Source organism: Melozone crissalis, unplaced genomic scaffold (genome assembly GCF_028551555.1).
Source record: "Melozone crissalis strain CALT ecotype California unplaced genomic scaffold, PUWL_Pcris_2 ptg000007l_1, whole genome shotgun sequence".
Taxonomy (NCBI): domain Eukaryota; kingdom Metazoa; phylum Chordata; class Aves; order Passeriformes; family Passerellidae; genus Melozone; species Melozone crissalis.
In genome coordinates this window covers 16,076,862-16,102,583 of record NW_026535785.1, presented here as the reverse complement: position 1 = coordinate 16,102,583, position 25,722 = coordinate 16,076,862, and the positions used below count along the sequence as shown (strand labels likewise).

Below are 25,722 nucleotides of genomic sequence, written 5' to 3'. Positions count from 1 at the left end.
ACCCACTAAATAGCGCACAAACGTGGCAGGGTTGAAGCACAGCCACACACAGGACTAGCTCTCCCAACCCGCTCCAAGTAACATTCCCGCTTTGTTAAGAACCGAGAAGGGAAACAAACGCTTGCTAAAATCCCACACCTACCACGAGACAGTACTTAACCTGTAAAAATGCTGTGCATTACTAAAACCCTCGCCCCACCTGCTGCACTAACACAGACCTAGGGAAGGCAGAAGGAATCTCTGCAGCCATCCCGGGGCGTGCAGACACTCCCGGACACGCAGCCCTTTATCTCTCTGCCAGCCGAGCTCCACCAAACCCCTGCTCACCCGGGAGGCGCGGAGCGAGGAACAGCGCCTTCAGAAACACCTTCTTCGCTTTACTCCCAATTCCCAGTCCCCATTTCCCCCTGTCCTGCCACAACTCCACGCTCTTTCCCGTAGGAACGAGCCCACTCACCGCGTCCTCCAGCAGCGGCCCGGCCGCACAGCCGCCCGCTTCCCGCGGAACCTTCCAGAATCCGCAGCGCTCCCGCCCCCAGAGCTGCCCTGGGGCGGGTCGGAGCCCAGAACAACCCATCCCCGGCTCCATGGGATGCCCTGCCACTCCCCGCGGAACCTTCCAGAACCCGCAGCGCTGCCGCCCCCAGAGCCGCCCTGGGGCGGGTCGGAGCCCAGAACAGCCCATCCCCGGCTCCACAAGCCGCTCTGCTGCCCGCGGAACCTTCCAGAACCCGCAGCGCTGCCGCCCCCACAACCGCCCCGGGGCGGGTCAGAGCCCAGAACCGCCCATCCCCGGCTCCTCAGGCCCGGGTTGTGGCCAATGGCAACGCCAACTATTCTCGGCCGTAAAAAACACCTCAAACGCTGCGGGAAATCTCACAAAGCGCAGGGAAGTCCGTCGTCTTGCTTTTTGTATAAAATGGGAACCAAACTCATAGCGGAAGAATGAAAGCCTTTGTTACTGCAAGCAACTTGAAATCAAGAATATTCTACTAGGATTTGAGGGAAATTATTACAATGAACCTCTGGGATTTGGAATTTATTTCAGTCTTAAAGTCTCTGTAGTAAGGCAATGGTGAAGTAGTGGTAGTTCTTTGGAAACACTGGTAGTTCTTAACTAATGGAGGGACAACAACCACAGGGAAAAAATGAAAACAAAACAGGTGTAGCACCAAGAAGTAAATGGGTAAGTGGAAAGAGCTCATAGGCATCTGCCTCTGTGGAAGTGGTGAAATAATAGTGTAAGTCCTTTGTGTAGTTCTTAGCTCTGCAGGAAGACAACTCCAAACAGAGGGAGAGCCCTCACCTAACACAAGTGCCCAAACTGCATTTTTCTACACGCCTGGCATCACCCCTGCACACCTCCCCTGCCCACATTCCCATATCCTCACTCTTGCTGTGCTCGAGTGCTAAATGATTTATCAAAAACATTTTCTCATAATACTTTCTACCATAAAAGTAAACTGGTAGAATAACCATGAGGCAGAACAATAAAAGAAATCCTTTGTGTATTTCAATTTGTCATTTCAAGGGATATGGTCCAGATGAATAAAATAATAAAGTGAAGTTTCTGGGAGAGCACACTGTCACTTGTTGAAGGCATTACTGGATGAGAACTGGAAACTGCCCTCGGGGATAAAGGAGCAGGAGAGAAGAGAGCTGGCAGCTCTTTAAGCATCTTTTCCTTGAAGCACAAAAACTCCTTGATTCTCATGTGTAAGAAATCAGGCAGGAGACCAAAGAAGCAGAGTAAAACCCTTCTGTCTGACTGGAGTTCAAGAAAGAAATGAACTGGCACTGGAAGCAGGGATACATATCCATAGGGGAGAATATAGGAATGGTGCATGGGGATATAGGAGTGGGATCAGGAGAGCTAAGGCACAACTGGAGCTGAATGTGGCAAGGGATCTGAAGAAAAAAACCAAAAAACTCCCAGAGATATTTTGATTAGAAAAGGAGAACTTAAACAAATGTATATCCCTACCCCAATGCTTCAGTAATAATGCACATAAAGAGAGATGACAGGGTTTCTTTGACATTTGATTTTATGGCTCAGTTTTTGCTGCAGTCATGCTGCCCATATTTTCCATGTCCTTGAACTTCAAGGTGAGGAAATTAAGTGCTTTTTGTTGTAGGAGAAAACCAAGTTCAATATCTGAGAAGCCTGAACATAGACAAGTGCTTGGGACTTGATAAGATGCATCCTGGGGTCCTGGGGCACTCTCCATTGCATTGGAGAAGTCAGGGCAGGCAGGTGAAGTCTCCAGTGACAGGAGGAAGGGAATGTCACACCCAGCCAGAATATTCAGGTGTTCTACTGCACAATACCCAGTGCTCTGCTTACGTGCTCATTGTTCAGCACAGTTTGCAAACCTCAACAAGGTCTGCAAAACCAGCACCAGCCTGGGTATGTTCTGAGGGAGAAGAGAAAGACACACCTTTTTTTCAGCGTTTTTTAATCCAAATGAATGCTACAAACCAATTTAATCTAATTGTAGCAACAGGTTTTAATTGAAACAGAGAACAAAACCTGGAACAAAGCTTTCTGAACAACTTTACTGACTAATCTGAAGTCATCATTCATTATCCTTCCAGATAATTTACAAAACTGCTCCATTGACTCCACTTATTGAACAAAAGAAAAGACAAAATCAAACCAAACATTAAGCAGCAATCTTTCCTCTGAAGTTCTTAAATCTCAGTTAAATTAGTAAAGTAGTTAAGAAGCAAAAAGTGGGATGTTGGAATATGGAAGTGGGTATATCAGGGAGGAATATTATTCCCTCAGGTTGTTGATATCTTTTTGGAGCTAAAAAATTACACTTTTTATTTTTTTAAATTGCTTACAGCTTGAAGATAAAAAAATATATTGATAAAAAGAATGCACTCAATTCCATAGATGACTTCCTTTAAGCTAAGTCTACCTTTGAAAATGGTAGTTTTGAATTATTACCATTAGTAGAAAGAATTTAAGTATATAAAATATAAAAATTAACTTTATAATATTCTTTTTAAAAGTGCATTATAGTTAATTTATGTATATATCTATATCTATACATACATTGCTTGTCCCCAAAATGAAAGAAAGAATAAAATGGGAAATGTTAACAAATATGGAATGGGAGATTTTGTCCATTTCTAACATTACAGTTATCTAGTGGATAACTTTGGGAAGCATAATAAAAGAATCCTTCAACTCTTCTCTTCTTGTTCTAATCATAATATAGATATATATATATAAATTTTCAATGAGAAGAAGACCTTTGTGACTCAACAGTGGCACAAGTGCTCTGTTTTTAAAGACTCAAGAAATTAGATACACATAGATGTGACTCCACACACATACAGATATAATGCTTTGGCAGGACAGAGAAATATTTTCATGACTATTTGGCAACAGTTAAAAAGCACCAAAACCATAGTGAGCATATATGCAATTAAAAATATTCTAGATTTAAACCCAAGACATATTATAATCTGCTGTTGTAATCTGAATTATCACACTTTATCATCAGTGGATTTATATGCTTATATTTTGCTTGAATATTAACATAAATAGCAAGATTGTTGATGTCTTTCATTACCATCCTGTGAAATACCCCACCCTCTTTCATGAGATCTTCAACCTTCTTATCTGTTGACATATTAATTTTCTTTTCTCCAGTATAATCTGGATCCTCTGGATATAACTCATCTCCTGGGGGTAGAAAAAAAGATTTAGTTATAGATAGCCAACCTTATTTTTCAGCCTTTTCACAGGCAATTTTTTTAGGATTTATCAGTATATGTAAATCAGTGGAAATTTATTTTTCAATGCAAAGTAAATTGCCTCTAAACATCTTCAGATTTAAAGACAGAATCATAAATTTCTGAAGTATGTCCATGACACTGCAGTGCACATTGAATGTTCCAGAGCTCCTGATAATATGCTATTAATATGCTGTAATGACAGCCTGGGCAGACAAGAGTGTATATAATAGGTGGAGCACAGGACAAGCACTTCTTCATGGGTATAAAGATAGGACTAAGAACAGAAATGTATTTTGTTCTATTTTGTTAATGTAAATAATTGATTTGTCATATCAAGGCATTATACTCTTGTGCAAGACTGACAATGAACCCTAAATACAGAAATCCTAGAGGTCAATTGTGATCAAAAGAAAAAAAAAAAGGAAAGCATAATGAAAAACAAACTAAGAAAAGCAGAAAATAATAAATAGTATACACAGCTTTTCTTAATGCTGCATGTACATGATTATGAAATGAGAGAGACTTAAGCAGGAGAAAGGGCAGGAGGAAGATGGCTGAGTGCATGGTTTTAGTCTAGTGCCTTATCACTGCAGCTGGGAGGTGTGAAACTGCAGCTGTGCTGGATTCCCATCTCCTCACAAAGTGATACCTGAAGTAAAGGAGAATTCCCACTGAAAAGGACTAAAGGAAGGAGTTTTTAAACATCCTTCAGATTACACAAAGTTGAAATGCTGGAATTTCTTCACAAATACACATATGATGACAATGGTGAGGCAATGAGATTAGGAGTAACTGAGAAATAACTGTGCTGTCTGATGCCCTGGCTTGTCTCTGACTGCAGCCACCGTCACAACTATAGCAAACAAGGTGGAAACAGCATGCAGTAACTTGACTTAAAGAGTATTTTCCTTCAGTTAAGGATGGTTTATGCCATGTGGCTTCAGCACACAGCATTCAGGGGATGCTGTGCATTCAGGAGAAGCCTCCAGTGTGTCCTTACCCGGCAGCAGCTGGATGGCTCCATCTGCAGCACTCAGCATCACGGGCATCCAGCGCTCACAGCCCTCCAGAGCCCGTGCAGAGCTGAACTGCTGCAGCTCCTCGAGGGAAGAGAAGTTGCACAGCCTGCAGAATTCATAAAACTGAGGTGGAGGAAACCAGATCTCCTGAGACTTAAAGCGTTCGATGGCTTCTGCAGGTGACGACCACTGGAAGATGAAAACAAGTCTTGAAATAATAGTGTCAGCAGCAGATAGGAAGTCTGAATAAACTGAAAAGTCATTTAGCAAGGAAGTCCATACAGCAAAGGAGCTTGCAATGGACCATATTTCTGAATATAATAAAAAACATGTATAAACTACACCAAAGTAACAACAAAGACATTCTTAAAACTGAAAAATAAACAATCGATAAAAACTACTTATTTTTTCCCAATAAAAGTAATTTTTTATTTTACACACAGACATGCCAGGATTAAAAACTGACATTTGTTTTAGGGGCATGACTGAAAGTTTACTGAAACCAACAGAAAACATTAAACTTGCTCTTGCCAGAAGCTGCCACTGATGCTTTGAGATTTAAAAGTACCTCTAAACATCTGCTCCTTAGAAGCATTGTTTTCAGAGCATGAACACCCAGCTATTCATCATAATTCTGCATGTTTAAAACTACTGGTAATCTTGATTTCATCTCACATGGTGGATTTAATAATATATGCATAATTGTTTGCAGTAGATTTATGGTATTATTAACAAAATTACAACATGAGCTCTTGAAAGTAAGGTTTCAGGTACTTTTAAATTTCTGTAGCAGAATTTGTTAAACAAATAAGTACAGGAACATCAGAAATACCAAAATTTTAAGTAGGCTTTTACAGAACTGTCTGGTTTCTTATCTACTTCTAACTTGTAATCAAACTTTCCAGAATCCTAGAAAAACTTAAGGACTCTCATGTACCTGACATTAGAGCTTCTTCATGAAGTTTGTTACTTTTACACACTCAATTAAAAAAGAAAGGTTAAAAAAATAAAAAGTCAAAATTTTTACTGGACTATTTCAACAAGTTTGCATATTACTTAAAATATTCCAAGTAACTCCAAAAGACAAAAATTGCTAGCATCTCATGCAATGCTGGAATATACCTGGATATACTACATGGATCTCTCCCAGAATCCTGAGGAGGTGTGACAACCCTGCTATATTGCAGGAATGAATGTAAAAAAAATTGTATTTGTCAACTGCCTTGGAAAGAGACAGTAATTCACGGTGAAAGGGACCTGATGTGACACGGATCATGTCAACAACCTCACAAAAAACCCTCTGGTGATGGTGGCAGCTCCAGGAGTCAGGGGAGAGGGTGCAGGTAAAAATCTCTTCCCTTGCCTCAAGGAGCTTTATGAGGAGGACTTGGACTGATCTGGAGATGCGACAATAGTGTGGAGACCTCACAGCACCTTCCAGTATCTGAGGGGACGGCAGGGAAGCTGGAAAGGGACTCTGTCAGGAACTGTAGTGCCAGGACAAGGAGTACAATAGGTACAAATCGAAAGAGAGGACTGTTAGATTAGATATTAGAAGGCAGTTTTTTTACTGTAAGGGTGGTGGGACCCTGCAAAGGGTACCCAGAGAAGCTGTGGGTGCCCCTGGATCCCTGGAAGTGTGCAAGGCCAGGTTTGACAGTGGGGCTTGGAGCAACCTGTTCTGGTGGAAGGTGTCCTGCCCATGGCGGGGGTGGGACACGATGACCTTTAAGGTCCGTTCCAACTCCTATCATTTTATGATTCTACGCCTGTTCGAAGTGTAAAAGGGCACAGTCTCGGCGGAGCCAGGAGCTCGGGCAGGAGCGGCCGCTCCCATCTCAACACCCGCCGGGCCGGGCTGTGCTGCATGCCGGGCACCCCGGCCCCTCTTACCAGGACGGCTGTCACCTCTTGGTCATCCTGCGAGACGTGTGGCGGCCGCTGCTGCAGGCAGCACAGGTAGAAAGCCGTGTCATAGCGGCGGCCGCCGGGGCCGGCCCTGCCCACGGGCGTCAGCCAGTTGCTCCACTCGTGCAGCGCCCAGATGTTGGGCGCGCAGCCCAGGTGCCGGCACAGCCGCAGGAAGCAGGACGCGTCCGCCCGCACCCGGCGCCGCCACTCTCGGAGTTCGGCGGCGGGCGGCAGGCGCTCGGCGGGCAGCGGCGGGGCCGGCCCGCGCCCCGGCACCAGCAGCAGGATCCCCGCCTCCTCGAAGGTCTCCCTGAGAGCGCAGATGCGGAAGGCGACTTCCCCCGGCAGCTGCGAGCCCAGGCTCTCCCGGTCGGTGGCGAAGATCGGGGCGCGGCTGCAGCCGGGCGGCGGCGGCTTCACGGCGCCCAGCCCGCAGTGCGGCGAGGCGGGCAGCAGCCCTAGCCACTCGGCGGAGAAATCCGCCGGTTCCGCCAGCCCGCCCGGGAACACGTGGGCGCCGGGCATGAAGCCGCTGCGGGAGCTCCGGCGCAGCAGCAGCAGCTCGTAGTCGAAGGGGCCGAGCGGCGAGCGCGGCGGCCGGCCCGGCGTGCCCGCCGCCAGCAGCAGCGTGGCCGCCTCCCGCCAGTGCCGCAGCCGCGGGTTCATCTTGGCCAGGCGGAGGGCGGCGGGGCTCCCGCGGCGGGGCGGGCCGGCACCGCCGCCTGCGCCCCCGGAGGAGCCACTGCAGCCGCGGGGCGGGCCTGCGCCGGGGGAGGCCCGCGGGAGGCGGGACAGCGCCGGCATGCCTCGGCCCCCCTCAGCCCTAAGCCGGTAAGTAGCGGGTGTCCTCAGGGGGCGAGGGCTTAAGGAAATACAGCGGGTTTAAGGCAGCGATGGCCGGGAGAAACGAGGCGATGGCTTTAAGTGGTTTGGGAAGCTGTGGCTTGGGCTGGCTCGCCCTTGCTGAGGGCTCGGAGCACGGAGCGCATTCACAGCACCGCAAGGTGTAAATGTGCAGGAGCTGCCCGGGAGCCCACAGCCGCCCTGAGCGCGGGGAAGGGTCTGGTGGCAGCCCCGGGAGTCAGCGCGGGGTCAGCAGCCAAGGACTCGGATTTGTGTGGCAGTGCTGCTGCTGACCCGCCAGCTGGCCCCGCGGAAATCTCCTTATCTCAATGCCACAGCAAGCCACGCTGACAGCAAAAGTCATTTTAGGTCTGTAGTTAAACGTGACGTTTGCCAAGTTGTCTGAATTTTTTCTAGTGCATTCCAGACGGGAAGAGTATGTAGAGTTTCAGCTTATCATTACAGAGCTCTTCCTGTTTTGAGGTGTTTAAGTACCTTGTTAGCTGAAAAACAAGTATTCAGCAAGGTAGCAAAACCTTGAAAGGTTCTTTGAACCTTTAGGAAACATTTTATTTTGTTAATTGATTTTGATTCCTCAATTTTCTTTAATTTGTAAGAAATTTAAGCAGAAAAAAGGTGATGACACAGGTTGAGAAGTTTTGAGAGGAATGGTATTTACATGTAACATGGAAAATCCTTCTCCCATCCGTGATCCTTTTCTTGCCAGATTGCATTTGGCAAATACCCGCGTACCTGTACATGCTTCTGACAACCTCTCTATTTGATTTTGTATTTGAGCTTGTACTTGATGCCTGAGATGTGTGTCACTGGAACTGCAGTGAAGTTTAGAAGCAGCTGGAGCAGTGGGATGTTGGATCATGTCAATTGACAAATCCAAAGATGACCTTGAGGTGTGCCCAGACACAGCTGGGCCATGAGCTCACCCTGGTGCCTGGCTGCAGTGGGCAGGGCAGGTCAGCCAAGGCAGCTGAGGCTGCTAAAAGGAATGGCCAGGCAATAGACAAGCCTGCTTCCCTCTCCTTCCCTTGCTTATCACTGAATATACAAGCAAAGCCAATGATATCTGTTAACCTGAGCAGCCCTTTCCTCACTACTTAAATCCTTTTTGCTCACCAGTTATGCAGTTGAAGCACAAGGTTCATTAATTTGTTGTTTTCTACTAAGGTACTTTGAATCTAAAACCATGACATTCATCTTGATATTTCTTTGCCTCTTGCACTCTTTGTGTATTTAACTATTTCACTGTGTTAAGCATACATCTTGTTAGGAATGTGCTTTGCCTAAAAGCTGCTTTACTGGTGAAATATTAATAAACTACTGAGGTTTTTTAAGATTTAACATCCAATGAGCCTGATGGCAGATCAAAAAGATTTAGGGTCCATTATGTCAGATCATTTCAGCATAAAGACATTTTAAGTAGAAAGTACTCATGTACCAATAATGAATGGTGTCACTTTCAAATCAGATATAATACCCACACATATACAAAACTGTCTTAGTATGGCAGAAATGTGATATCTGATATCTGGAACATAATTTCAGAACATATCTAGGAAAATCTGAAACCAGAGAATAGCAGTGATTATAGTGTTAAGTTTCTAATTGGAATATTGGTTTGGGTTTTTTTGTCTTGCACAGTCTAAAGGCTCCCAAGTACTGGTATGTATGTAAAGGATACCCTGGCATATGAAGCACAGGATCATAAAATGGTCTGGGTTGGAAGAGACCTTAAAGATCACCTGGTTTCCCCCTGCCATGGGCAGGGGCACCTTCCACTATCCCAGGTTGTGCCAAGCTCCATCAGATCTGGCCTTGGGCACATCCAGGGATCCAGGGGCAGCCACAGCTGCTCTGGGCAACCTGTTCCAGTGCCTCACTGCCCTCACAGGGAATGATTTCTTCCCAATATTCCACTCTCAGTCAGTGCGAAGCCATTCCCCCTTGTCACTCCAGGCCCTTGTTAATTGTTTCTCTTCACCTTTCTTGCAGGCTTCCTTCAGGCACAGGAAGGGCACAGTTAGGTCACCCCAAAGCTATCACATTTGCAGGCTGAACAATCCCAATTCTCTCAGCCTTTCCTCCTAGCAGAGGTGCTTTATCCCCCTGATTAAAACTCCCCTGGTTTCATTGGCACCCCCTGGTATTAAACCTCGTGGGTCTGGTTCCCAAGGCATTCCTGCAGGGCAGTGCAGATGGGATGTGTGGCTGGCACGGTGCTGTGGCCTCAGACCCCAGAGAATGCCAGGGCTGGTGGTACAGCTCTGTTCAGGACTGAGCTCAGCATCCTGAGCAGTTCCTTGGGCCCAAACACAGCCAGGTGCAAGCTAAGGTAAACTTTCTTCCCTGCTCCATTTGCTGCCTTTTTCCACACAGTTCTGCAGTAGAAGTCACCTGAAAAGAAGGTTCCATTCCTTACCTGAGGGTCAGCAGATTCACCCTATTGCTGGCAGGTTTTTTGACTTCTTTCAGAATTGTCTTAGGAAGATTATTTCAGTATCCATTCACTGCAAAGCTGAAGTCATCTCGTGTGAAATTCCAGGAGAGTTTGAGTCTCTACCTGACCCAGTTATCAGGGCTGGAGGTTGCAGGGGGTTCTGAGCACTCAGAAACTCTGTGAGCAAAGATAAAGGATGCAAAGGGATGTTCTGCCCCCTTCCAGTTTCTTGCTAAGAAAGGCAGAAGATCAGCTCTTGGAGTGTGTATCTGCCCCCTCAAAGCCGTAGCTGACCTGCTGGAGGTAGCTCACATGAATATAGAATAACTCTTAAAGGCAAATTAGGTGTAAGGTTATCTACAGAGCATATTTCTTCATCTCCAACTTAGATGAGTTTTTCTTCAATATATTCTGCTAGAATGCAGCGCTTACCTCTCTTTTACTTAGAATATGCTATAGCTTTATGAGTGATTTCAGGAAAAAAAAAAGAGAAAATCTGAGAAAATCTATCACTAATCCTAAACCAAGCACACCAGTTTGTGACATTGCTGTGTGGAAGGATTCCAGTACAAGGACATGATGCTTCTAGGGCCAGTTGTAGGCTGGGAATCCAGGGCACTTCAGTGTGAAGAGAACTCTCCCCATAGCAAGAATTAGCTAGATACATGTGTGAGAGTAGAGAAAGAGTCAGAGGTCCCCTCCAAATGAAATTATTTAAAAAAAAAAAAGGTGTTTTTGCTAAAAAGTAAAGATTTCAGCTGTCTTTCTAGTTTCTTGTATGCCAGAATATAAAACTGTGTACTTACTGGGCCCCAAATAATTTTGTATTTCAGGTTGTTTTCAAAACCAGATTGTATTGTATTGAAAAAGAAACCCTTCTGAGTGATGCAAAAATTACATAAAATAAAATACCATAAAATTATTGCACTGATAAGAATTCTTTGTGGCATCATGTTTCAGCAATGCAGGGGTTACTTCAACATTTTTCTCTACAGTTCAGCTACTGCTTACAAGAAAAAGTTTAAAAAAAAAGGTTTAGGTCACTAGATATATGGAAATTAATCTCAAATTAATTTTCTGGGGTTTTTTTCTGTGTGATTACACTACTTAGCAATCAAATTACTTCATTCCTTCTGTTACATCATTGCACAAATTATTTTGCCCAGACAGGTCAGTGCAGATTTCACCACTGTAATAATTAATTTCAGATGAAAAACAAGGTCCATCAACATTTCATCATTTAGTTTAGTTTCCATGCTATCCTGGAGTTGGAGATGATTATACTGAGTCAGGTTTAGTTCAGTTTAGATGCATCTTTGTCCCCATGCAGATGCAGTGTCTACAATAATGAGTTGTGACAACTTCAACTATAAAAAAATGCTGAGATTTCTCTAGGTTTGTCTACTGCTTCTCAAACTGGCTTATTTTACATATTGTAGAATCACAGAGTCATTTAGGTTGGGAAAAAACCCCAAGATCATTGAGTCCAACCACTAAACCCAGCACTGCCAAGTCCAGCACTAAGCCATGTCCCCAAGTGCCCCATCTACACATCTTTTAATTGCCTCCAGCTATTTCAAATGGTATTTCAAATACCTCCAGGTCACTTCAAAATGACATGCTAAAGCTTTTAGATTGTTTAGCTCATATAATATCAACAAATAGGCAGACTTAATAATTAATATGAAAAGTAAATAGATTATTCACTGTATTGTTTCCATATTGTGAATAAATGTCACATGTAGGAAATGCAGGTTTATGATTATAACATCATTATATAGAGTAAAAAGAAAAATAGAAAAAAACCCAGCTAACCTCGTACAAAGTATGATATTCCAACAAATTAGGCAGATGGGAAAACTAGGTTACAGATAATATTAACAACTGGAACTGTTCTACTTCCATCATCTAATCATCATCAACAGGCACCAAATGGATTACACATTTTATGGAAATGGAAATTATGGTTCCAATTCTGCAGCTTTTAGTTATGTGAATGGTTTTCACACATGTAATTTCTTGCCAGACTGAGTACTGGTGGCTTGTTTGAGGAATCATTTGGAGCACACCTTCCAAGACCCAGAATTCAAATGTGTATATCTTAAGTTACACCTGCAGTTAGCATATTAGATTTAGTTGCTAAGGGAGTATCATGTTTGCTGTCTCTGGCAGTCCTCAGTCATTTTATATGGTATAAATAGTTAAGTATTTTCTTTTGCCTTTTTTTTCCTATTTCCCCATTCTTGTGGTTTTTTTCCTCCCCAAAGTTTATGCTATTTCTGTATAGATTTTTCTGGATCACACAAAGAAATTGCATTTAATTATTTTTTCCCAAGACAATTGCAGATGACTGTAAGGTAGGAGGTTTATTATTCTTTCAAAAGCCCCATGATTTTTAAAGTCAGTTGTTTGGCTGTGTGGTTTCTTAGTGCTGTGGCACATCAGTGAGTTCAACTGTGTGTGTTACTTGAACATTTATTTGTGTGTGAGACAGACCTGACTGACCAGAGACTGCAGTGTAATTTCATGCACAGTGGAAATGATCAAAACAACAGAGCACATTTATACCACAGCTGTGACTTCATTTCTGTGCAGCTGAATTATACCTAGCTCTGAGATTATTTGTGAGTTTGTTTAATTTGGTGGAGATTTAAGTATATGATAAATAATGCCATGCAATGCAGCGTAAATAAAACATACAGTCCAAGGAAAGAGAACAAAACAAAAACCCACCTGACCCTGTGGAGGGCTGAGAAGTCAGTTTCTGTCTCTCTGGTAAATCACAGTAGATATTCTCACAAATGGCTGGAACTGAGAAATAAACAGAATTGCCTTTGGTGAGTGGCCTCTGTGGGTGGCGGTTTCAGAGAGGTTGTGATGGGATTTGTGTTTGCAGTCACATTGCTTCCAGCATGGAGCACTCGTGCTTGGCTGCCTGAGAGGCTCCACCAGAGCCCTGGTGCTGGCTCAATGCCCTGGGATTTTTCACCTTTGCACAGGTTCTGCAGAGGCAGCTGCTAAAGCCACATCCCAGCTGCACCCTGTAGCACAGCAGTGAGCTGTGAGGATGGGGATGGAATCTAGCCATGTGGCACTGCCTTCCTCCAGGAGAAAGTCATTGTAGTGTGGAGCTGGGGGAGAGAAGGATTGTCTTCTGTAAAATGGATAACAGCATGTAGCACATTAAAATAGTTTTACTCTTACTCTCTGAGACATAATAAGAGAATGGAGTCAGTTCCACTCAGGGATATTTTATATCCTCTGTCCCACTGGGCATAAGATATTCCTTTGCTGTAGTTTAACTTTGGGATGCTGCTGTACATAACAAAAAGCAAACTTTGGTATTTACTACATACATCCATCTCCTTTCATATTTTTGTTGTTCCCTAAACACATATGGATAATTTCATATGAAAGACATTATTTTCTAGTCCCACTTTTATTGTACACTTACTGTAGCAAATGCTGCTCACGTGTGAACTATTTTGTCCAGATCTCTTCCTGTATTAAAAGACTTACATAATCGTATTGAGAGAAAGCACTTAGAGATCTGTAATCCACTGGTCTTACTGAATGACTTTTTACATAATGAAAATCTGTGAAGGGTAAATATGTTGACTAGGAGTTCCATTAGCACTTAAATAGAAGGTATTTCTGGAAAGCAAACATAAACAACACAAACCTTCCAGAGAAGGAAAAGCAAGCCTGTAACCAATCCTCTCTACAAACAATAAGCACATGTTTAATTTTTAATCTGAAAGCTAATTACATCAGTCATTTAGTCCAGTTTTAAATAATTGCATTACTGTAAAAAACATTTTCGTACTTACATGAAGAATTTTGAAACTAATTTTATTTTATATTCATAGTGCTGAAATTTGATGTTACATTGCTTGCAACATCAAGAGAAACACTTTAATTATGGTCCTGTATTTCTAAACTAGAAAAAAGGGTAATGGGTTTTTATGGTGATAGACTGGAAATCCTGGAATGAAATTACAAATTGCTGCATTTAACAGACTCAGTTCTGATGGTTTGATACAACTGTTGATCATTGTTGCTACCAATAGCACAGGACCAAGTTTCACACTCCTTAGGTTGTGTAAATCTTTGCTAAAGTAAATGCCAGCTTTGCTGGCTGAAAGAGACAGTTTGCATCCTAACACAAGGAGATTCCAACTGTTTGTCCAGCCTAGTCTGGTTTTCAGGTTGTCCAAGCCAATGGTTCTGTACTTAACTCTGGACATCCAGGGCTGAAGGCAGAATCATCTGTTAGCCTAAATGTTATTGTAGCTGTTTCCTAGGGCAGCATTTCCTGGCTTTCCAGACTGCTGCTTCCCTGGCAGTGTAAGCTGCATCACAATTCAGCTTTGGGAGCTTGAGAAGGCTGTGTTGATGTTTACAAAACTAATGAGAGGGCTTAGCACGTTACTTTTAATACTGTGGTTGAAACAGGAACTGTAGTTTAGAAAAGTCTAGTACAGATAAGCTATATTAATATTCCAGCTTTTCAAAGGGTCATAGAATGGTTTAAAATGGAAGAGACCTTAAAGATCATCTGGTTTCTACCCCTGCCATGGGCAGGGACACCTTCCACCAGACCAGATTGTGCCAAGCCCTGTCCAGCCTGGCCTGGAATGTTTCCAGGGATGGGGCAGCCACAGCTTCTGTGGGCACCCTGTGCCAGGGCCTCACTGCCCTCACGGGGAACATTTTATTCCCAGCATCTCATCTGAACCAGCTCTGTCAGTGGGAAGCCATTCCCCCGTGTGACTCCATCCCTTGTGAATAAGCTCTCTCCATCTTTCTTGCAAGCTCCCTTCAGGCACTGGAAGGGCACAATTAGGTCACCCCAAAGTTTGTCTTCTGCAGGCTGAACAGTCCCAATTCTCCCAGCCTTTCCTCACAGCAGAGGTGCTTTATCCCTGTGATACCTTTGTGACCTCCTCTGGACCTGCTCTGACAGATTTTGTTTTATTTGAATTACTACTGCAAGCAAACCAGTAAGTTATAAGGAAGTACTTTATTTTAAGTTAAATAAATAGTGACAGTAACAGGTTTGCATTATTCAAAGTGTAGAAAATACCACCCATGCACAGGCAAAACCAGTGTAATTCAAGTCAGGAGTAAGATTTTACCATACAGCAAATTTAATATGTGTATTCTGTGAATAAAGACAAAAGAGCTGAAGTAGATCAACACTGATATTAAGCAATGACCATCTTTTCTTGTACTATAATTACATTCTCACCAATCAATATGAGAGTATGTGCTTTTTTATCGTGCTGTTTCAATATAGAGTATTTTAAAGTATGAATTCCCATTTTTCATTTACAAAGCAGCATTTCCAGTCTCCTTCCAGTTGCATTCCAGTAGGGGGGAAAATGAAGACTGCAAATCTATATCTCTATTTCTTAATTTAAAGGAAGCTTCTGTACTTTTGGACAATGGAGGTTTCATTTAGTTTTGGTTTTGTGCAGTGTCGTGCCAAACTCTGTCACGTGGAACAAACACGTGTAGGAGATGAGTGGCAGCACTTTATCCATGTAGACAGTGCCAATCCTCTGTTAGAATTCTACTTAATCTATTAATTTCAGATAGATAGGCTAAATATAAGATGATACAGATTTTTAGGAACATACTAATGATGAATTAATTTGCAGCCAGCTTTGTCTTAAGATTTGAAAATTCTTTTCCAAGGCCAATCCTTTAAGTAGTAATTCTGTACATATTCATAATAATGCAAGACTTCATACTTATAGGCTATTTATATGAATTCTTTGAGTCCTATATAAAAAATCCAAGTAAAAAACCAAAACTGCAATGGACTGAAAACATAACAGTTTACCAACCCGCTGAGGCTTGCTTTCAAAGATGACTTATTCTTAAAAATTCTTCTACACAACTAAGCATGAATAAACTGTTTATCTATGGTTAGGTGTGTGGAAGATACTGAGATAAAAGATAATGAATGTTGTCTTTGTTACCATTTACTTAGCCACCAGAAAACAGACTTGCTTTCATGACTTGGGGGTTTGAGAACATGTGGTTAAATGGTCTGATTTCACAAGGTTGATGGAGTTTTCAGGAAGCACAGAACAGAGCCCAATGGCTTCTCTACCTTCCTGTGAACTGAGAGTGCAAAAAGTGAAAACATCCACAGGTCCTTAATGACAAGAGGTGGCAATACAATAGGTACATTCTTCTGCAGCTTTTACTGTATTTTCCTTAAATATGTTTACTTATTGTGATTGTGAAGGAGATCATCCAATTTAAATGAACAGTCAGCAATTCCAGCTTGTCTAGGCAGGCTGGAACTGTAGCACCGATAAATACAGACCTGGCTTTGTTAGAAAGCTGTCAGGGATCTCTACAGACAGAGAATAACTACATTTAAACCATATTCTATGGTATGAGTGAGACACAACAGAAAGGAATGTGGAGTTGTCTTGGAACACTCTGAATTCCTGAGAGAATGGAGTTAGACTGGACCAATGTACAGAGCTCACATTATCCTTCAAAATGAGGATAATCTACAGCTTTGAATTCAGGCCTCTGCCTTCTATTTTTTCCTCACCTACAAGTGACTAGATTCAAATATACTTCCCCCCCATAAATCCAGTTAAGTTTTAAAGATTAAACTGTTTGCTGCAGTTTCTTGAAGTATGTTTAGTTCTTAACTCAAAAATATTAAAAAATATGCATGTTGTCAATTTTATTTAACAAGAATGAAGACTGTTCACAAAACATGTCTGATTATTACTGATTATTTTTGATAATGTTCCTGTAATAACCAAGAAAGAAAAATAATTTCTTAAACCCGCAGTATTTTGGGGTCTTTATATTTGGCTGTGGAGTGCCCCATACACCTATGGCACTGTAGCACATGTACCAAGCATTCCTGAACAGACAGTGTGTGTTCACAGCACGAGAAGGTATTTCCAGAAGTAAATAATAAATACCATAACACATAAATCTTTTTTATAAAATATTGTACAGCTTCTCTGCTAAGTATGTTCCCACAGTTTTATGTTTAAATGTTGACAATTCCACAGGGAAGAACTAGAAAGTTTAATGCTGTTGTATTTCCCTTCCAGAATTGTAATTTTATCAAATGGAACCAATCCTACAGGCTTCCCGTTTCCCAGATGATTAATCAGAAATGACTGAGATATGAAACTGAGACACATTTTTAACTTTGTCTGGATTTCTGCTGTTTGGGAGCTTGCAGAAATGTGGCTGTACACATACAACCATCAGTCCCTCTGTGTCAACAGGAGAGGGGATCCCATTGGGAAAGTCTGCTTTAACTTCACATCATTTCTTTTTGCTACAATCTATTTTCCCATGTTACTGCATCTGCTGTGGGTAGATTCATTGCTCCTGTTTTCATAATTAATCACAGAGTACAAATTGCTGCTTCAGAAAGAAAAATTAAAATCAGTAGCAAGAATCAGTCTTCCTGCAGGGAAAGCTAAAATCGTGGTAAATGTGAATGAAAACCATGAGGCTTGCTAGTATTTTTCTGAATATGCAACTCTCCCTTTTTTCTCTCTGGATTTGGAAAGCGATTAGTCATTGACATGTGCTGTGCCAATTCATGCAACTGGGTTCCGTACACTCCAGTCGAAATCAACAAACAGTACTTGGTATCAAACATCGTTCTGTTTTCTCCCCCCTCCCCAACCATTAACTTATTTAAAATAGAGCTGGGTTACATTCTTGTATTGGGGTTTTCATCCTTAGCCCTTTCCTCTGCTCAAGAAATACGTTTTGTATTTGATGAATTCTATTCACTTGGTCAGACAAAACACCCATGTTAGCCATCAAATTTATGTTACCCTCCTATACTGTAAACAGTGACCAGCAGCAAACACCAGAGCCTAGTGAAGAACAAAAACCACAGGCTTCTGAGAATATTGACCTATTAATAGCAGGCAAATCCCTGTTACAGCCAGTAGTGATAATACCCTGGTACTTCGCTTAACTGTTCCAAGTCCAGTAAACGAAGACATTCTATTCTGCAGGCTGATTTGCATCCCTTTTCTTCAAAAAGCATAGAAGAAACAAATAGTGCATTTTAGGCTATCCAGAGGCAAAAGTTCGGCTTTGTTCTTTCAAGTGCTCGTTTAAAATTCTCAGTTGATCCAAGTAACACACTTTGGAAGTGAAGGTGAGGCATGAAACACTCCAGAGACAGGCTGGAGAGGGGTCGGTCGCTCGTGTCAGAGCTTGCACCACCCTAAGACAGTTTTACCACGCACACTGCCAGGACAATAGCGATAATGAGCACAGCAGTGAAAATAATCCCAGCTAGAACCTTGCTGATATCGCAGAAGGATTTATTTTCCTCCACAGAGATCATGCCAATAGAGGAAGCGCCCACGCTGATGGTGGATTTCAGTTCAGCCCCTGGGTCTTGCTTAGCCTCTACTGTCCACTGGGGGACATTGACCTTCATCTCCATCTCGTACATCATCTCTCCTACCTGGTTGATCTCGTTCTCGAGGTCTTTCAAATCCACCACGTCTATGTTGTGCTCAGCCTCGTATTTCATGTTCTGGACGCTCATGGCGCGGGCGGCCACGCCGGAGGTTCCCCCGCTCATGCCCGTCTGGATCAAGTGCTTTTTGGGGACGTTCAGAGGGAACTCGTGGCCCAGCTCCAGGGCTCTCCTCATATCGATCTCCAGGATCTCTAGGCACGTGGAGAAAATCACCCATAGCCTCTCGAACTCGGCTTTATCTTCCTTACTCACGCTTTTGTCCTTCAGGACCGTGGTGAGCTTGTTCCTGTTGGCCACCGCCAGCTCCTGAGCTTTCTGCCGGGTTTTCTTGAGCTCCTCCCGCAGGTTCTGGGAGTCCGAGGTGCCGCCGATGGTCAGCACCATGTGCCGGTAGCAGGCGGTCACCTTGTTGAGCGCGTCCAGCAGCGCCTTGCACTCCTCCTTCACCATGGTGGCGGCGGGGGCCGTGCCCGGTGCCGCCCTGCCCGGTGCCGCCCTGCCTTACCCGGTGCCGGGCCCCGGGCGCTGCCACAGCCGGGCGCTACCAGCACACATGGCAAGCGCTGCCTGCGGATCGCGCCTGCATCCAGCGCCCCCTTCCCCGCTGTTCAGGCGGCTCCGGGAGCCCGGGCGGGCGGCGGGGAGCCCGGGCGGGTAGGCAGCATCGCTCCCCGCGCCCCCGCCGCCTGCAGCGCCGCCGGGGCGGCTCGGTCCGCGCCGCGCTCAGCGGGGCGCTGCTGTTTGAAAAGTGCCCAACGCCAAGGATGGAGGAGAAAAAAATAAGAAATCAAAAAAGCCAAGGCTAAAGCTCTGGGGAGCGGCAGCCGGGCAGCCGGCGGTCCCCGCCGCCGCCACTTAACTCGCCCCAGCTGGGCGCCCGCGCGGTCACATGGGGGGGGAGCGCCCGGCCCGGCCCTATAAGCCCTCGCAGGCTCCGCCTCCGCAGGCAGCGATTCCGCCGTGCTCCAGGCTCTTCGCCCGCTCCCTCCCGCCTCTGCCCAGCCATTGGCTTCGTGCGGCCGCGCCGGGCCCGCCCTGGACCCCGGTAGGGCTTGGCCGGGGCGCGGAGCGGCGGGGGAGGCGGGCGGCAGCGGCTCTGCGGCCGGGGAGCCGGGAGGAGGTGGTGTCGGTGTGAGTAGCGCTCTCGCCCCGGGCAGCCTGCGGCTCCTGCTGGGACCGTCCCGCCGGGATGGGAGCGGGGAGCGCTGCCGGTCCGCCGTGCCGTGCTGTGCCGTGTCCCGGGGACTGCTCGGCCGCAGCCTGAGCGGTGACGGGGCCGTGCTCGGCCTTTGCCCGGGCCGGAGTGCGGCGGGGTCGGGCCGTGCGGACACATGGCCTGGTCAGTGACTGCCGCGGCAGGGCCGGTCCTCGCCGCCTTGAGCCCCGCTGTGCACGGCGGGTCGGCCTTGCCCGGCCCCCCGGTGTCCCGTGTGTCGCAGACCCGCCGGGACCCGGCCGGGCAAGGAGCTCGCTGCTGTTGTCATCCTTAGGAAGGGCCGGTGTGCGGTCCGGGGCACCTGCAGTTAGCTCAAGTCAGGCCACAGCACGTCAGGGATCTCAGGACACACAGCAGATGTCACTGTCAGCAGCGATGCTCCGCCGGCTGCCCTCGGCAATGTGCTGGGTATGGTACGGCACGGTGAGCCCCGGTGGGCGCTAGGCCGTTCTCGGTGTGCAGCCAGCAGCAAGGAGGTGATGTGTGTGCTGCTCAGTGACCTGAGCTCTGCTGGCCCTGGCACCTGGTGTGTCTGCTCAAGTGTGCTTCTGGAGAGCTTGCTTGCCCCAACATATGCTACCACATAGGCCCCAGCGTTTGTGGGGAGCTGAGTGGTTTTGTGATGCTACAGTGGCCTGAAAAAGCTGTGAAGCCACAAGAGTCCCACAAGAAGGGAGCATGACCCAGTCCCTTATCTTTTATCACTGCCTTTGCAGGGCAGTGTGTGTTGTGAGCAAGATAGTTTGCTAAGAGGAACAGAGTCCAGGCAAACTGGCTTTCTGCTGCTGAACCCAGCTTGAAGAGTCTTGTCTAGCTTGTGTTCCTCTTTCTGGATTTTGGTAGCTTGGACTCCACTGACTGGGGATTTTTTGTTTGTTTTATCTTGCTTTTATTTTGGCCCTAGTTCCAAAGGCTATGTAGCTTCTGCTGCAGGTTACTTACTACCTGTGGAAGAAATGCCTCTTAACTTTGTGTAGATTATCTAGTTACTACCAACTAAACTGAGTAGCTCTGCCAATTTGCATGGTGGTAGCCTAGAAGAAGCAAATCAGTCATGCCTGTTCTTTGTAGGAATAAAGAAACACAGGATGATTTTGATCTGATTGTAAGTGAAGTCTTGTAATTGCCTAATCATTGTCAGGTGGAAAAAGGATTAGGTCTGGGTTTGAAGCTGGAGTCCTATGTGATGTAAGCGTTAAGCTTATTGCTGACTAAATTATGCATATTTGTGTCTGTTTTAGCTATTTTTAAAGTCTGCCACAGAGCACTAAAGTTATGTGAGAATCTGGAAGCCACTTCTGCAGATGTGTCTGGGAAGGGGAGAGAGAGAAGATTGGTTCAGAAACATGTGACTATTTAAATCTGAAGGTAGCAGCAGTCATAATCTGTATCAAGTAATACCTATGTACATCTTTAGGTGTGTCATGTGGGAAGAGCCTGTTATTTAGATTGCTTCTAATTTAAGTTCAGCTGCATGCAGTTATACAACTTGCTTATGTTGTGGGAACTCTTAAAATTAATTTGTTTGTCAGTCAGGCACAATGTTCTGAAAATCCAAATCTTGATACTGCTTTCAAACAAGATGCTGACTAGCAAAAATACTGTCCTGGGAAAACTATTAGGATGGAGGTAAAAATCCTTAGAACTGACTTAGGAAGCAGCATAATGAGTAGTAGAATAAATGTATTTCCTGGTTCTGTGGCAAGGCTTTCTTGCACTAGATGTTAATGATAATATTCTTTCTGTGCAGAACTCTTAAAGCTGTTTGCAAAGTACTCTGTGATGCATCTTGAACATTACTAATTAAATGCTATAGTCTCATTTTAATACTTTTAAGTAGAATTTTAGGTAAATGCAGATTTATTTTGCTTTAATGGTTGGTAAGCCTTGTCTGAGGGACTTGCTTTTAAAGTAAGCTCATATACTAAGTTGGGTCTGTAGACTGCTATGGCTTGGCAAAGTTTGAAGCCACTATGAGATGAAGAAGGAAAGTAAGGATGAAATACAGTGAAAATAAAATGTGACATCAGCCACTTCTCTCTCCCTGATCACTGATAAATTGTGAATTCTTTGAATTCTGTGGTTTGCTTTTTGCTTGTAGAGGTGAGAGGATTTGATCCATATGAAGAATCTTAATTTATATTTTGGGGGAATGTTAGACTGATACTTCTGTATCATGATGTTTACTTTCAGGAAGCTCTTAATTAGCTTGGGCTGTTATGTGTTGCATTGTGTAGTATTTATAACACAGTAGTGGTTAAAATAATTTATTTTGCTTGTTAGAGCTTACCTGCTGAATTTTCCAGCCTTCTAACCCTTGCACTGGTGCCTAAATAAATAAAACATTTGGCTTAAGCAAACCTCTGTGTATTTCAGCTCCATAAGAATTTACCCCCTGCCTCCACCAAAGAAGGGGAGGGAAGTACCGAAGTACTGAAACCTCTGAGAGCCTGAGGAGGTGGTGACATTAATACAGCTCACTGGTGTTTGAAGGAAGCATCCTTGTTTGAGAAGCTGTTGTGGAAACTTTGTGTTTGCTGTTAATGTTCTCCCTCTAATGTTCCTTGTAACTCTTGGTGGTTCACTGAACAGCCCTTGCACTTTGTTCTAGGGCTTGCTTGGAGCAGCTCAGGGCTGCCCATCAGAGAATGAAATGTAGCTCAGCAGTGGAGGCAAGGAGTGAAACTTCTTTGCAGCCACTTTGGTGGACTTCTACAGCTGTGAGAATTGGGAATCTAGGGTCTGCCCTCTTGTGAAAAGAGGATGCAGCTGCTTCCTGGTGCTTGGCTAATGACAAGCAAGGTGTTTTTGAATGTGTTGGAGTAACTGGGTACAAGTGGGAAGCTTGGCTGTTGAAGGATCCACACACATTGAAATGTGCTTCCTCTGGAGAAAAGGAACAAGTGATGGGGGAGACTGAAACCCCAAAGTCTGGGACAAGTAAGGATGTGCCCATGTCAAACAATAGTCCAAATGCACTGCTAAAATATAAAGGATGACTCCTCTCACCACTTCTCACGTGTGAGAACTCAGTTCTGGAGTTGGAGGTGGGGCTCATGAGAAGCTGCACAAGGATCTGGTACAATCCTGTGTGCTCAGTCCTGTCCAAGGAGTGGAGCAGTGGTAGCAGGGCCAGAGCTGTTAGGCTTAGAAAAGGCTTGGGAGCTCTTGGGGAGAGGCAAAACCCAAGCCATGAGATTTGTGCCAGCTCTTAACCCTGCAGTGGAAGAAATGTGTGCCTGGGAGGAGATGCTGAGAGAAATTAGCATCTTCCTGGAGTGCTTGTGACCCTTCCTTTCCAGACTCTGTTCCATTGCTGTCAGGCTGATGTTGTGGGATAACAAAACTTAGTTTTTCACTGGTTGCTAGTAAGCCTTGAGCTGACTGATGGGAATTTACCACTCACCACTCTATCATCTGGTAATTTGAAGGTGCTACTATTGCATACTTCTGTTTCACAGAAGTCAGTACAAGCTGAACCTGAATCTAGAAGGGGTGGGAATAGATTTACTTATTTATTCCCTCGTGGTGACCAAGGCATACTGGAATGTGTCAGGTGTTTTTCACAGGATGCTCAACACTCATCCTTTAGAGTTTTCAAATGCTCAGAAAAAGAAATTATCTTCTGTTTTTACTTTGAGGTGAATGCTGATGTAGGGCTAAAGTTCACATGGTAACTTTTGCCCAGAAGCAGAGTAACCAAGGAGTAATAGTGCTGTAAAACAGGAACTGCTGTGGTAACTTGAGTTTTTGGACTGAGTCTATTTAAATTCCACTGTTAGATTCCTGTTTGCTTGTCAAGAGCTGTAAGACATGCTTACCTTTGGCTGTTCCTTCTACCAAGTGCTGCTCTTAAGGTGTGTGAGGGAAGTGCTTCTGTTAAAAAAAACCCCATAAGTTACAACTGAGGAGCAATTGCTTCCTTCTACTTTTGTGTTTTTGTGGATTTTGTGGGGTTTTTTGAGGAGCTGTGTCGTTTTGCTAGAATGATACATTTCTGATAAAGTTTGTATTGTATTTATCTGCTACTCTGAGATAAAATTTTTTTAGTTAGGTAATGAGTTGGTCCTCATTTACAAAGCCTTAGTTGTTCCTGTTGTAGCTGTTGGGAGCTAAGGTGAAGTTGGTGTTATCATATGAAACTTGACAATATTGATACAATAAAATTGAGTGAATTTATGCTTCTTGCCATGCTATTGGATCTGGTTTTGAAGGTTTTGGAGAACTTGGCATTCTGCTCCCTTGAAGCTGGATGTGTGTGGAGAGGACACTGAGGTACTTGGTGTTAGTGTCCCAGTGCAACATCCCAACTTGCTGTCCTGGAGACAACTGAGGTTACTGAACTTGGCTAAGAATTTTTACTGATTTTAGTAGCTGTTTTTACTTTCTAATAATACTAATAAGCTAATAACTTAGTTCTGCTAAATTATTATTAAAATGCCATGGTGAAAACACAGAATATTGTGCTGCTCAGCATTGACTATGTAGTGTTTGTATACCCCATCCCTCATGCTGGTATGAAAGGTGTTTTCTCTGCATAATGTTCTGTTTAGTCTTTAGTAGGGATGTAGCAGAAGATGAGGCTAAGGTTTGAGTAAGTAGTTGTACAAGTTGAATGTGGACAGGAGGTAACTGCTAAGTAACAATGCAAATACAGTGACATCATCCACTTTGATGGCTGTTTCTCTAAATTTCAAAGTACTTCTTAAAAGGAACTGAAACTTGCAAGCTCTGGAAGAGGTTCCTTACTTGTCCATCTCTAAAGGAAAACACCATCAATGAGAAAATGAACTCTCAGAATTTATTCCTATTCACTGTTTTCCCTACCAAAGGTAATTAGGCCTCACTTCAGTGTTTTAGAGAAATCAGTGGTATGCTTAGGTTGCATGTTTTTCACTTGAGCTCTCCTTTGTGCCATAGCTATATTGTTAAAATTATCACTCAGCTTTTGATCTAGAAAGGATCAGTCTGTTGTAAGATTATGATTATAGTTCTTTTTTAAACTGTAACATAATGCTTATTAGATTGTCTGATCCAGCTAGCTTCTGTTCTTCCAGCAATTTGAGCTATTTCTGTGTTTACAGGCATGAAGCCATACACTGAAGTGATTCTGTTTAAACCTTTTATATAACATTAGTGCTTGAGTATTGCTTTACTGCTCAGCATGATAGAATTTGGTAAACTTCATAGTGCATATAGCTGGTGAGAGTTTTTAATGAGCATTCTGTTAAGCATTAATCACTTCTGGTAATGTATATAAGGCTTTGTGCATTTTCTGTTTTTACTGTAAAGCTAAAGCTGTCCAAGGTGCAGCTACAATAGTAAATCTGTATCACCCCCAAGTTAAATTAGGTTGAAGCTGGGTGTTGTGTTCTGCCAACAAACTCTTAATGGAGAATTCTAATGTGTTCCTAGAATTATAGCAATGCATTAGCCAGTATTTTCAGATGCATTTAACTTTTGGGGTGGAAAGAAATTGGCTTAATCTCAAAAAAATGCCTGAGCTTTGGGGAAGCTTTAATGTACTCTCTTGAATCTGTAGACTAAATTCCTTTGGTATGGTTTTTCTTGATGACTTAAATTGCTTCTACATCCACACTTCTGTGTCTCTGGAGAATGCTGTGGGAAGGTGATGGAGGGCTAAGTGAATACACTAACTAAACTGCTTGGGGTAATAAGTATGCCACCTGTTGTTGTTCATAGCCACGTTTTAATCAGATGTGATACCTAACCCCTAACGAGACACTGAACAGCTGCAGGGGTGAGGGAGAGGAGAAGGGAAGGAAATTAAAGTTGTGATTCTCAAAACAGTACCAGTGTGGCCAGTGGGGGTTGTTTCCTGCTGTGCAGAACATGCATGTGAGGAGCAGTGCAGAGCTCCCATCTGCTCTGCTCAAGGAGGGTGACAAACTAGAAATTTACCTTCCTTCCTGGGGTGGAGCACATCTATGGCACCTTAGGGGCTTTACAGTTACTGAAATCCAGAATTTAATGTTTGAATGCAGTTTCTTTTCACTCCTTG

General features: G+C 44.0%; 3 protein-coding genes across 4 annotated transcripts in view; 1 reads left to right on the top strand and 2 right to left on the bottom strand.

Annotated features, from left to right (window-relative positions):
- Nucleotides 1-2,457: 2,457 nt before the first annotated feature.
- On the bottom strand, nucleotides 2,458-7,484 carry NUDT19 (nudix hydrolase 19). The gene is made up of 3 exons (XM_054296224.1): nucleotides 6,663-7,484; nucleotides 4,751-4,958; nucleotides 2,458-3,697 (listed from the first exon to the last, which is right to left on the bottom strand). The coding sequence occupies exons 1-3, from the start codon at nucleotides 7,482-7,484 to the stop codon at nucleotides 3,471-3,473; spliced, it is 1,257 nt and encodes a 418-aa protein (XP_054152199.1). The 3' UTR covers nucleotides 2,458-3,470.
- The window catches only part of ANKRD27 (ankyrin repeat domain 27), a 54,366-nt gene continuing 36,073 nt past the window's right edge, over nucleotides 7,430-25,722 (top strand). For both annotated transcript variants that reach the window (XM_054296223.1, XM_054296222.1), the window contains exon 1: nucleotides 7,430-7,511. The gene's annotated coding sequence lies outside the window, so the exon portion shown is untranslated. The remainder of the gene's footprint in view (nucleotides 7,512-25,722) is intronic.
- RGS9BP (regulator of G protein signaling 9 binding protein) lies at nucleotides 17,092-19,017 on the bottom strand. Its single transcript, XM_054296225.1, has one exon. The coding sequence runs from the start codon at nucleotides 18,932-18,934 to the stop codon at nucleotides 18,221-18,223; it is 714 nt and encodes a 237-aa protein (XP_054152200.1). The 5' UTR covers nucleotides 18,935-19,017; the 3' UTR covers nucleotides 17,092-18,220.

Excerpts from the sequence above, each read along its gene's own strand:
- NUDT19 (XM_054296224.1), bottom strand. The coding sequence starts at position 7,484 with ATGCCGGCGCTGTCCCGCCTCCCGCGGGCCTCCCCCGGCGCAGGCCCG. Across the intron at positions 4,959-6,662 it reads AAGAGGTGACAGCCGTCCTG|TGGTCGTCACCTGCAGAAGC; the intron begins GTAAGAGGGGCC and ends TTCATCTTCCAG. Across the intron at positions 3,698-4,750 it reads AGCCATCCAGCTGCTGCCGG|GAGATGAGTTATATCCAGAG; the intron begins GTAAGGACACAC and ends TTCTACCCCCAG.
- RGS9BP (XM_054296225.1), bottom strand. The coding sequence starts at position 18,934 with ATGGTGAAGGAGGAGTGCAAGGCGCTGCTGGACGCGCTCAACAAGGTG.